This window comes from Bombyx mori, chromosome 24 (genome assembly GCF_030269925.1).
Source record: "Bombyx mori chromosome 24, ASM3026992v2".
Classification (NCBI taxonomy): domain Eukaryota; kingdom Metazoa; phylum Arthropoda; class Insecta; order Lepidoptera; family Bombycidae; genus Bombyx; species Bombyx mori.
Window position 1 is genome coordinate 1,354,454 of NC_085130.1, and position 13,447 is coordinate 1,367,900.

General features: G+C 35.1%; 1 protein-coding gene across 3 annotated transcripts; it reads left to right on the forward strand.

The window, feature by feature from the left end:
- The first annotated feature begins 4,593 nt into the window (after positions 1-4,593).
- LOC101737336 (pro-resilin) lies at positions 4,594-12,740 on the forward strand. 3 transcript variants are annotated; one of them, XM_021346329.3, is made up of 8 exons: positions 4,594-4,686; positions 6,171-6,205; positions 7,329-7,390; positions 8,591-8,665; positions 9,568-9,794; positions 11,027-11,094; positions 11,371-11,505; positions 12,032-12,740. In XM_021346329.3, the coding sequence occupies exons 2-8, from the start codon at positions 6,200-6,202 to the stop codon at positions 12,158-12,160; spliced, it is 702 nt and encodes a 233-aa protein (XP_021202004.1). In that variant the 5' UTR covers positions 4,594-4,686; positions 6,171-6,199; the 3' UTR covers positions 12,161-12,740. The 3 variants fall into 3 exon arrangements, with proteins under 3 accessions (XP_021202004.1, XP_004923727.1, XP_012543764.1); XM_004923670.5 differs by lacking the exon at positions 4,594-4,686 and adding an exon at positions 5,001-5,480; XM_012688310.4 differs by lacking the exon at positions 4,594-4,686 and adding an exon at positions 5,437-5,562.
- The last annotated feature ends 707 nt before the right edge of the window (positions 12,741-13,447 follow it).

The window sequence follows — 13,447 nt, forward strand, 5'->3', positions numbered from 1 at the left end:
TATGCAAATCGCAGACTCTGGGGAATTCTACAATGTTTTTACGCACGTACAATAAATTTTCAAAAATGTATTGGGACGCTAAAGTTAGAATTTTGATTTCCTTAAACTTGTCCCTCAAGGATTCCCTCGGGTGCATATTATAAATAGCACGAATAGCCCTCTTCTGCAGGATGAAAATCGTTTCGACATCGGCAGCATTGCCCCACAGCAAAATGCCATAGGACATAACACTATGAAAATAACTGAAATAAACTAGACGTGCCGTATCTTCATCAGTATACGTTCGTATTTTTTTTACCGCAAACGCTGCAGAACTAAGTCTATTCGCTAACTTGCATATGTGAGGACCCCACTGCAGCCTGGAATCAACTGTTATACCAAGAAAAACTGTCGAATCAACAAGCTCCAGTGTCTCTCCACTTACAATGATATTAGTGTCTACTTGTCTAACATTGGGTGTGGTAAATTTTATACATTTTGTTTTTTTGTTATTTAATAACAGATTATTAACACTAAACCAATGTACCACGCGCGAGATAGCATCATTCACATCGTCATAATCTTCCAATTGTCGTTTAATTTTAAACAATAAGGATGTATCATCAGCGAATAATACGACCTCGTGACGGGTTTCAATAAACTTTGGTAAATCATTGATATACACAAGAAATAAGAAGGGACCCAATATGGAACCCTGAGGAACACCCATATTAAGTAAGACACCGGAAGATCTCTTTCCTTTAACGTCTACCTTTTGGATTCTTCCGGATAAATAAGATTTAATAAGTTCTAATGAAACGCCCCTAATACCATAATGGTGTAATTTCCTCAACAATGTATTATGCTCAACACAATCAAAAGCTTTAGATAAGTCGCAGAATACCCCAAGGGCATTATGCGATTCCTCCCAAGCCTGAAAAATATTTTTAATAAGATCTACACCTGCATCAATAGTCGAACGACCTCTAGTGAATCCATATTGTTTGTTATGAAGCAGGTTATTGGAATAGAAATGGTTCAAAAGCTGTTCCAAAATAATTTTTTCAAAAATTTTACTCAATGTAGGTAGTACTGAAATGGGTCTAAAGTTAGTGGGGTCAAAAGTACTACCAGATTTAAACAGAGGTATTATTTTACTATATTTCATTAGATCAGGAAACACACCATTATAAATACAGTCATTAAATATTGTAGCAAGGTAAGGTGCGATTATATCAATAATGGATTTTATAACCTTAATTGATATTCCCCATAAATCACCAGTTTTTTTAATATTAATGGTCTTGAAATTATCAATTATGTCCTTTATAGCAATATTTGTGAACTTAAAGTTAACACTGCATTCATCAACATGATCTTGCAGTAATGATTCGGCGACGGTAGGAGATGAAATTAAAGATTTTGTAGTAGAAGCTGGGATATCAGCAAAGTAGCGCTCAAAAGCACTGGCCACTTCTTGATGAGAAGTTATTATTTTATCATTGATTTTCAAAATTGATTCAGCATTGCTGTTTCTGACATTCCCAGTCTCCCTATTAATGATATTCCAAGTCATTTTAATTTTGTCAGGTGCATTTTTTATAAGTTTGCCTAAGTGCAATGACTTGGCCAATGTACAGACTTTTTTAAAAAGCTTGGAATATTTACAGACATACTCATGAAATGACTTATTATGATTATAGGATTTTTCATGATAAAGGTCATATAATCTCTGCCTACTTTTGTGAATTCCAACAGTCGCCCATTCATTGAATGATCTTTTATTATGTAAGATCAGAGTTTTAGAAGTAAAGATGGCACTAAATTCATCATTAATGCAATTAAATAAATCCATGTAGTGAACATTAGGATCTTCACTATAACAAACATTCGCAATTCTTGCCAAAACTTTACCTCTAAACTTCTCCATACGTCTAATATTAATAGGAACAAACTGTAGGTTTCTTGAACTATTAACATCTGTAACAGATTTAATTTTAAAAGATATGAATTGTCCACTGTGGTCTGAACTTAAATGATTAATAATATATTTATGCAAAGGTTTTACGTTTGTGAAAATATTATCTATACAGGTTGCCGATGTGCTAGTTTTTCTTGTGGGCTCTGAAAATAAATTGCTAAGGTTATATGATTTTAACAATGTTCTGAATCTAATAGTGGCATTTGTATTTTCTAATAAATTTATATTAAAATCACCACAGATAAAAATATGTTTATTAGAAACAGAGAGCTTTAATAAAACATGTTCCAATATATTTTCAAAAGAATCATATAACGAATTCGGGGGCCTGTACACACTTACAACAATGAATCGCTCAAGCTCTACACATGCCATTTCAATAATCCGTTCCACAGAGAGGCTCACAATGTCTCTACGTTCCTTACATTTATAATCTTTATTAACAATGATAAGAGAGCCTCCTCGTATAGCATTCTCTCTGCAGAAGGAACTCATAACCTGGTGATTTTTAAAATTACAATTTAATTCATATTTTTTAAGCCAATGTTCAGTTACACATAGAAAGTTGACTTTGTTGTAATCTAGAAACAAATCAATTTCAAGTTCTTTACCCATCAAACCTTGTAAGTTCTGATGCACCAGGTTGATCACAGTTGTTTTCAAAGAAACAGTATTTGTTGATGGGCTGTGTCCAAATAAATCATATTTACTGCAAGAGGTAAACTCTGTTGTCTTAGTATTTAATTTAAATTACTTGGAACGGATTCCAAATTAATAGATGTCATATTTTTTTCCTGCTCAAAAGAAGCAGTAGGTTGATTAGCCAAATTCATGGCTAGATAAATGTGTAAAAAATAATGTAGCGAGTTTGCTACTTGTCTAAAATTGTAGCTACCTAAATAGTATTTGTTAGGTTTTGTCATACTAATACATTTATCTTTTATCATGCAATTAATGTCAATAGTGTAAAATATATTTTGTGACTTGCATGGTGTCGTGACATAATAATTATTTACATTTGAAATTGTTTGCATAAAATCATTAATACTATGTCTCATTTTGTTTTCCGCTGGCATACTCTGAATAAATGGAAATGCAAACATAATGATCTTTTTCACCTGTAGTGTTAATAATTGATTTATTTGATATTTTATATCTCTTATATCTGCATTTCCCCTTCTCCCAATCATTATAATTATTGTTGTGTTTGGGCAATGAGTCACTTTTAAAATTTTATTAAGGATGTGGGTACATGAAGCCCCTGGCATACAATAATTTATCACAGATTGTCCCGAACACAGATCATTCAGCGCTACACCCATATTTTTCCCTAGTTCATCACTGAATATTTTAATAATGTTTGTTGTAAGCAAAGGTTTAATTATATTGTTTACAACGGGCTTACAGGTAGAAATAGAATATTGATTTTGACTATTGGAATGGTCTGGTAGTGGAGAACCTGATATAGAGCAGTGGCACTTGCAATTAGCATATTGTAATGTCAAAGATTCAAATCGCTCTTTATTATTATTACATAAATCAAGCAGATTATCCATCACCGATATATGTTCACATATGTCCTTTTGGGCATATTCATAATTTTTAGTAACACTGTCCAAATCTGTTTTCAATGAATTTATTTGTGAGGTTAACTTTTCTATTTCTAACTCATGATTGTGATGAACATATTGTAATTTTTCAAGTGAAGTATTTAGTTTTGTACGCAGTGCATTTCGTTCTTTGCATATAGTTTTCATATAATTAATAGATTTTCTAGATTTCAATAGTTGCTGCGTTTTATTTATAAACTTATTTAATTTAGTGAATCTCTTATAATTTTTCTTACTAAGAATTAATCGAGAGGAATGTGTACTATCGGAGTCACCACCAGTCAAATCTATTGTAGGTATGTCACACTCAGAGGTGGTGATCACTGTTCCCGAAGCTGGTTCACTCTCGATCAGTTCCGAGTACAGGCTCTGTGTTTTTTGGGCTTTTAGATTTGTTATCTCTAACTGTAAATTAGAGATACAATCATGTGCCTGAGAAAGTTTGACTTTCAGTTCAGCTGAGAGTTGGAGCGACTCAACATACTCACCGCTGCACTGATCGAAGCCGTCTACAACATTTTGTAATTTCTTGTTAGTCTCAAGAACTTCATTGTATTCAATGGAGAGCTGAGACAACTGTCCTTTCAACATAGTATTTTTCTTAATTACCTGGAGTGTTTCGACTTCGTTGTCTTCTCTCTCTTTTAACAGTTGTTGACACTGTTCCCGTGATGTTTTCAGTTGTTGAAGAGCCATTTGAAGTTGGTCATCAACTTGACGAGCTTTGGTACCTCTGGTCATCATTTTGGAATTGCAGAAATTGATAGTACCCACGTAAAAATAAAAAATTTTACAATTATGCAGTAAAATGCACTAATTAAATATTTTACGTAACAATAAACTTATATTATCACTTAGGTATATGTTTTATACAATTATAAGTACAATAAAGAACTTATAACTATTTAATTTAAATAATAATTGGGAGAGCACAATAATATTGACAAGTAGCGGTCAGTGTTGCCAGCCGAAAAAAAAGGATATAATAAACATTTACTTATGCTTAAATAAGTTATTATTCAGCTCTTTTAAAGAGATTGTAACATAACCTAACTTTTACTAAATCTTTATTAACTCGGCTCTCAGATTGAGAAAACTTTTATAATTTTCAGCAAGGTACTAATAAATCTGAATCTATTAATTCATATTAGTTTCATCACGTTACATTCGGGCCCAAAAATGTATGTAATCGTTTCAGTCTCCTTTTCTACACTTATAGAGAATATAGAGAAGAAGTGCACAATGCTAATATTTTTTTAAAATAATGCATAAAAGATACAGTAAATCAATAAAGAAAACATTAAACACACAACATACCATATATTTGACGCACACACGCATGCATACTATTTATTGTCAAACTTTTCTTCTTGACGTCTGTTGTCAAATTGAGAATAGATTAAATATTGTTTGACTTTGTTAATATTTTCTATAGTGTAATCTTAGCGAAATTTGTGATTATAGAAGTATAAAATACAATCATAATAGTGTACAAACTTACAATTCCAATTGATTATAGTCGAATTTCGACTACTGCGGGACCTCTAGTATTTATAAATTTACTTACTTTAATTTCAAACAAAAACGTAACTGTAATTAAATATATTTACAAATAAAAAAATCCGAATACATTTTTCCGCTAGTGACGACGATACGGGCGCACGCTTGTATATTATAAATAAAAAAAAGTAGAGTTACATTCATTCCGTTTCATAGAAGCAAATGCGAAAATTATTCTCACACAAATCCAAACGTTTATACACATGCAAACACACAATTATTTGCACACACACACACACACACAAACACATACAGTATATGTTTCGGTTTTGGCGTATAAAAGAGATGAGTTTTAGATACATGATCACTCAGCATCCGTACATCAACGAGTGATAAAACTTACATTGTTGGTTAGTTATTTTTGTTAATTAACGTAATATAAGATCTATGTTCATTAGTAATTAGGTTTGATTTCGTGCGCTACCCCTCAAGGTGATCTCAAAATTTTTATTAATTGAATTTTGTTTAAGTTGCAAACGATCGCTGAATTAAATAGTCAAAAGGCTTGGGATTAGGAAGGGTTCGAGTTAGGCAGAGGCTTTAATTATTACGGTTTTAAGTAGTTGTCTGGAAAATATCGCTTTTAGCGATAAGACGGCCTATTGTACAAATTAGTGACTGTTTTTAATGTTAATTGTGTTTTCGTGTGCAATATTCTGTCTCTCTTTCTCTGTCTATTATAGACTTAGAAACTATTACTATCGATCATGGTCGGAGAAGAGATAGATTGTTGATAAATAACCAAAAAATTCAAACGAATATAATATCATCTAAATTTCGATTGAACTTTAAAGAATAGAATTTTGTTTGAGGTTATCCTTAGTAAAATACACATATTATTACGGACTGTGGTCAGTTGCTAATGCACCTCAAAGATAGTGTCCAAGGACTCCAAGGCAAGTCTGCGTAATTTTACGATCCACCACCTCAATCCACCGTAATAAACAACTTGTCATCATAACATCTCTTTGAAACAAAAAGTTCTAACCGTTTTAACAGAGGAAGCCATTTAAACTAAAAATATTTTGTTTCCTTTTCAGAATATTCCGAATTCAAATACTGAATTAAAATGAAGGTGAGTTGTTTTTTAAAATACTTAATAAGCAATTAAATATCGATTTTATCTTCTTTTTTTTTTGCTTACATGGGTGAACGAGCTCACAGCCCACCTGGTGTTAAGTGGTTACTGGAGCCAATAGAAATCTACAACGTAAATGCCGCCACCCACCTTGAGATATGAGTTCTAAGATCTCAGTATAGTTACAACGGCTGCCCCGCCCTTCAAACTGAAATGCAGTACTGCTTTAGGGCAGAAAAAGGTTGGGTACCTACCCGTGCGGACTCACAAGAGGTCCTACCACCAGTATTTTTTTTAGTGTGAGTTTAAGAAGTGAAATTGTAAATCAAGATTATTGATAAACAAAAGTCCCATTTAGAAATGGTTGACTTAAATATTAGATGTAATTTTGCGTAAAAATTTCAATAAGCGCACTATTTATTTGGAATTTACTATTTTCTATTAATAACACTTCCTAAGTACATCTCATGAACAATATGGCCGTCCAAACACTAAAAATCTCTTTATTGCCTTAAGTAATGATTATATTCCTTGACACGTTAATTATCGAAGCAAAATTAAAGTGTAAGATGGTTATTTAATGAAAAAAACGACCTACTTCGCCAATCGCGTTACTCTGCTCTCAAACATTAGAAACATTAATTGATATACATACTATAATTTCCTAATTTTTTATATTAATTCGTATTAGGTTTAAGAAAACTTAATTCTATTAACATTTTTATACTGTACTTATTGATTTATGAATAAATATAATCACATAAAATATTCTTAACGGTTCGTTTTTCCCAGATTTAGTGACACGCATAAATATCTCCCGAATAAATTTCTGGTGGTAGAATCTCTTGTGAGTCCGCACGGGTAGATACCACCGGCCCGCCTATTTCTGTCGTGAAGCAGTAATGCGTTTCAGCTTGAAGGGTGGGGCAGCCGTTGTGACTATACTGAGACCTTAGAACTTATATCTCAAGGTGGGTGGCGCATTTACGTTGTAGATGTCTATGGGCTCCAATAACCACTTAACAACCAGGTGGGCTGTGAGCTCGTTCACCCATCTAAGTTTTAAAAAAAAACATAGACAAGAAATACAATATGTTAAGGTTTTTGTATGTCCTTCCAGTTGGTGACGGCTTGCGCACTCCTCATAGCTTCAGTATTGGCGGAGCCTCCTGTAGACAACAGGTAAGTACTTGATTGGATTGCGACAATGTTTTTTTTTCTCCTACTTACGCCGAAAGTTCAGATTTCGTCCCGCTGTATAGAGAAGAAAGTCTAATTTTGCATCTCTGGGTACTGACAAGTGCGCATGCGCGTTAGTGTCTACGTCTGCTCTCACGCACCTAGAATTCTCCGCCATTGTTGTGCTCGGGTAATTTGCAATATTGTGTTTAGTGTAAAAGTGAAATAAACAAAAGGCAATAAAATATAATAGTGAAGTATTAAACAAAGATGAGTTCCATCAGACAATTCTTATTCAATTAGTAGTAGTTTATTTAAAAATAAAAAAAAACAGTTAAATTGTTTTTTTTTTTATTAGAGAGAACCCCCTGCCAGGGCTTCGCCCCTGGACCCCGGCTCGGTACTCCACGGGTGCTAAATTTTTTAGAATGTCGAACTTTCGGCCCGGTAGGAGAAAAAATAGTATGTGCACCGCGGGAAAAAAGTAGGACATCTCATCCCTCCTCTTTGCAATTTTACACGCGGCAATTTTCTCCCTTTCTCAAATTCTCGATACAAGGAACAGGTTGGATTGGATTCCAACTCTTCAAATTGTACTTCTGATTACACGTTGTGGTTGATAGGTGAGGCTTAGATTCGGACCTAAGTGGCGATAAAGGAAATCCTTTCATTGCATTAGATGAAACTCAACCTAAGGGGCAAGGCAAAATGAAGCATTTTGTCCGAAACATAATTCTCCCAACCCGGTCAGGGAATTCGCTCATGCCTCATCGGTCTCTAAATAAATTAGCTTTATGATAAATCTGATGCATTTTAAGGGTGAGGCAGCCGTTGTATTGTAAATACTCTAGACCTTCGAACTCGTCGTGGCCTAAAGGATAAGACGTCCGGTGCATTCGTGTTGAGCGATGTACCGGTGTTCGAATCCCGCAGGCGGGTACCAATTTTTGTAATGAAATACGTACTCAACAAATGTTCACGATTGACTTCCACCATGAAGGAATAAAATCGTGTAATAAAAATCAAACCCGCAAAATCATAATTTGCGTAATTACTGGTGGTAAGCAGTCGAGCATACGGCCCAGCTGATGGTGAGTGGTTACCTTCGCCCATGGACATCAGCAATGCTAGGGACAGAACCAAGCCGCTGCTTACCGTACCAAAAAGCAATTAATGTACTAATTCGCCTCTATTAAATCACAGGTACCTCCCTCCCTCGCAAAACTATGGACCTCCAGATTCGGGTGTGTTCGGTGCTCGAGGACCTAATGGATTCCGGTTAGTCAAGACTTAATAAAAAGAATTTTTATTGATTCACAAAACAAATTACAACCATAGAAATTATAGGTTTAAATATTTAACATAACAATCTGGATTGCAATCCGAAACAGGTGCATACAGAAAAATCTGAACATTGTTTTTTTCCCTACCTATGCTGATAGCCTTGAGAGGCTATTTCAGCTTCGCCCTAACGTATGTAGGTGAGCTCACGGGGCTCAAACCGGAGTGTTGCTAACACGAACCCTAGCAAGAGCCGTGCTTCGCAGAATCTACCACCGGATCGAAAACGCGATCCACTGAGAAGATCCGGCGAGAAACTCAGTGGGCTGAGCCCGTGCGAGTAGGTACTACCGCAATGCTTATTTCAGCCGCGAACTAGTTATGATTTGGTTTGAATGGTAGGTAGCGGTTGAAAGCTGAGATTTGGACGTCATTTTTCACGGTAGGTGACGATGTGAGCGTTACTGGAGCCCATAGACATCTACAACGTAAATGCGCCACCAACTTTGAGATATAAGTTCTAAGGTCTCAGTATAGTTACAACGGCTGCCCCGCCCTTCGAACCGAAACGCATTACTGCTTCACGGTAGAAATAGGCAGGGTGGTGGTACCTAGCCGCATGGACTCACAAGAGGTACGAGCAGTAATTACGCAGATTATAATTTTGTGGGTTTCATTTTTATGACACGATGTTATTCCTTCACCGTGGAAGTCACCCGTGAACATTTGTTAAGTACGTATTTCATATAGAAAAATTGGTACTCGCCTGTGGGATTCGAACACCGATACATCGCAAGATATAAATGTACCGGACGTCTTATCCTTTAGGCCACGACGACTTCTAAAGTAAAGTATCTAATCTAAGTAAAAATAATAACCTCTACCCGCTTTGGGTCAAGCTTCGGAGCTCCCCACGGTGCCCTCTCTGCTCAGTATGGGGCACCCCAAGTGACGTTGAACAGTCAATTTGGCAATGCCCCATCTACCCAATACGGCGCACCCGAAGCCCCAACAGCAAAGTACGGGCCGCCTCAGAGTAGCCCAGCGATTTTGTACGGCGCTCCTCGCGATGGCTTCGGACCTCAACTGAGTGGTCAACGTGTGAACGGGGCCGACTTTAGCGATTGTGAGTTTTGGAACTACTAATTTGATGCGAGGCATTTTTGAAGTGCGAATCTTCTTTAGCCGCTTTGAGCGCTTTTTGCTAGGAGGAAATCTTATGGGTTCGCTTCACCGACATGCTTATAGAATCAAGGGCGGATCCAGCTTTGGCGCCAGAAGGGGGTCACATAGTCGTGGGCAAGTTAAGAACTTATAATTTAATTTTGATAACAATAGATAATAAATAAGTCATGATGTTTTTCAATTAGTCATGACCCCCATGACCCCCCCCTGGATCCGCCGTTGTTATAGATATATACTACGGTATATATTACGTTAACACATAGTATATATATGTATACTATGTGTTACAGTAAATGTGCACATTTGCCAAAAAGTTAGGTATATGCGAACTGAATATAATGTATAGTCCGACGCTTGAAAGGCAAACGTGACTAAGCGACAATGCGTGAACTTTACAGTAGACTAATTTAAAGTTGAAATATCTGAATTTTTTTTTTATAAAAAAGAAACTAGCTGTAGGAGAATCTAGCTAGTAGCTGTAGGATTGAAATTATTTTAATAGACCTAGAAATATATATTTTTTGCGCATCGAATATGGTTATTGCCTATCATTTATGTACAAAGCAGTTATTGTCGCTTAGTTATGTTTGCCTTTCAAATGTACATATTATGTACATTTCCCGGCAAATGTGTATGTACTCTCGCCTTCACGTTTTGGTAAATGTACACTCATGTAATCTTCATGTTTTAAGAAAAGTACAAATAAATTAAAAATGTTGCAGTAAAAAAAAAATATTTTTAAATAAACATAATACAAAAGGATTTAATTACGAAAATGATTTTAATTATAAAATGTAAATGACTAACAAAACGTAGCTTTTCTTTGCATATTAGTTAGGTTAGGTTAGGTTCTACTGGTACTAGCTAAGTATTACTATCACTTGCGATTCCGTATTTCGTATGCTCACATTTACCAAAACGACATGGTCATTGTGAATTCAATGAACCTATATTTCCCTTCTTAGAAATTGTAAATGTTAGTTGAATGCACATTATCCAAACGAGGAGGCAAATGTGCACATTTATCGGGAAATGTGTACATTTGCCGCAATATCTACTTTTACCGTAACATATATATGTCTCCGACATATATACTCCTGCATGTACTATAAATACGATAGACTCCCGTGGGTCCGTGTGTTTAAAACTGTCAAATATGGCTCTAAATTTCAGTACAAAGCAGACATTACCTGCCCCCCGGAACTGGTAGAGATGGGTACGGCGCTGAGGAAGCTAACGGCGTAAGTTCATTTGCTTTACTCTTGAAATTGAAAGTTTGTAATTGCTGATGTATGCTGTTTGGCATTAATGAGGGCCCGTCTCTATGTCTAGTGCTAAGATATCATGTGTTTCGGTTTTAGAGATAAACTCGACATGTGTCAAAGTGGATTTAATTTCCCTGGAATTCGTGTCCACTCAACACTGAAAGAGATTACTATGAGCTAATTATCGTCTACTAAAAATACGATTTGTTAAATAACCAACAGATGGCGCTATTATACGAAAATTTGTTTCAGGAACCTGCGAAGTATAGCTTCGAATATATGGTGAAGGACGAGTATTCTGGAAATGATTTCGGTCACCATGAAACCCGGCTCGGTGATAGAGCAGAAGGAGTTTATTACGTAGTTCTACCAGACGGCAGGAAACAGGTAACTCTTTGAAAAAAAAAATTATTTGAGTAGACACTAGCGACCCGCCCTCGCTTCGCTTTGGAAACTGTAATTTATTATTGATTTCTCCACTATTTAATGGAAGTTATTATACATATAAACCTTCCTCTTCAATCACTCTATCTATTAAAAAAAACCGCATCAAAATCCGTTGCGTAGTTTTAAAGATTAAAGCATACATAGGGATATAGGGACAGAGAAAGCGACTTTGTTTTATACTATGTAGTGATGCCCAGTAGATTTTGAAAATTTATAGTCTACATATAAAACTCGTAATTTTTAACAGTAACTAACGACTCAAAGCATAAGTAGAGGATCACGGGCGTTTATTGAATGATATCTGGGAATTGAACTTGTAGTCCAGCCATCTAGTGTAGTACTTTAGTACTTTTAGGTAAAAAATTTGACGTTTTAATTTATTGCTCAATAGATGCCGTTACTAAATTGTTTCTGTGTAATTTTACTATTCAACCATAGATGTCGCTATTAACAATTAATATTTTAGACTGTTGAATATGAAGCCGATCAAGACGGATACAAACCAAGAATATCCTACGAAGACACCGGTCTTGGAGCCTTCAGATCTGGCCAGGGATATGTCAATGGAGGCTACAGCCAGGACGGGCCCTACTAGTCGATAACAAAGGCTACCAACCCATCATTTGTATATAAACATTTTGATGAACCATTAAATATCAAAAATTTTCAGATTTTTTTATTTTATCGATTCACTTAAAACTCAAAATTTTTGGTAATTTAATGACAGAAAAAACTTCTAAAAGTACATTAATGTACGCTAACTTTCCTTTATTACACTTCAAAACATTTTTATTTATATTTTTTTCAATGTAGGTACCTTTTGTTAATTTTAGAACCACCGGTATTAGTTATAACTAACATTCGCTTTTTGTAAAACATAAAATCACTGAGATTTACTTCCTAATCGTTTTCCAAATACCTAAACGCTGTATTTTCTTGTTATTTGGTAATTTATAACGAATTCATGTAAAAACTTGCGCTTTTAATACTGATTAACGTGAAATATTGTAAATAAACAACGTAACGCTTATTTAGTCTTTAAGCTTTTCATAAAAATATAAATTGACCAAGATGTATTGTATTTTTTATTCAATATTCTATAAACAATTTTTAGTTTTGGTAATTTGGCCAGTATAAAAAAATACGATTTCAAATAAATATAATTAAAAAATTGAGCTCGTTTTTAATGTTTTTGTAGTGAAACTTCTTTAGAAACGTTGTGATTTCAAACTCGATGAAACGAAAAAATAAGTCCATAGAGACACAAACACATAAATGTACAGAATTCAACCGGCGAGAGAATCAGATAGAAGACATTAGATGTTCTGAGTGTAGTGTTTTTTAATACAGCGCCATCTATACGATTTTTTAATACTAACGTGTGTATGAAACCTCTTGTAGTGAATTTTAAATTAGGATTATATGTGAAGTTAAAATATCAATTCACAGAGGGCGCTACCTCATACTATAAAAGATGATTTACAATTATTTACTCATGACTAATGACAAAATTTTACATATACTTAGACATTTAGGATAATTGTATTTTAATTTTTGAAGGTTTCACTTCTACCACGTGTAAATTGCACACATGTATTATTATTATTTTCATAACAAGTCATTTCGGATCCTGCCGATCCACTTTCACTGCTTTAGGTTCTTCGAGCACCTGTCACCGTCATCGTCAAACTCGTCGAAAACGATAGAGTTTGACGTGCAACCTAGTCTATAGATCTCGCCGGATCTTCTCAGTGGGTCGCGCTTCCGATCCGGTGGTAGATTCTGCGAAGCACTGCTGTTGCTAGGGTCAGTGTTAGCATCACTCCGGTTTAAGCTCCATGAGCTCACCTACTAGTTAAGGTTACGCTGAAATAGCCTCTCA

Bases quoted from the DNA above. Each gene is read 5' to 3' on its own strand.
- LOC101737336 (XM_021346329.3), top strand. The intron at 7,391-8,590 runs GTAAGTACTTGA...ATTAAATCACAG, and splicing joins GAGCCTCCTGTAGACAACAG to GTACCTCCCTCCCTCGCAAA. The intron at 11,095-11,370 runs GTAAGTTCATTT...AATTTGTTTCAG, and splicing joins GCGCTGAGGAAGCTAACGGC to GAACCTGCGAAGTATAGCTT.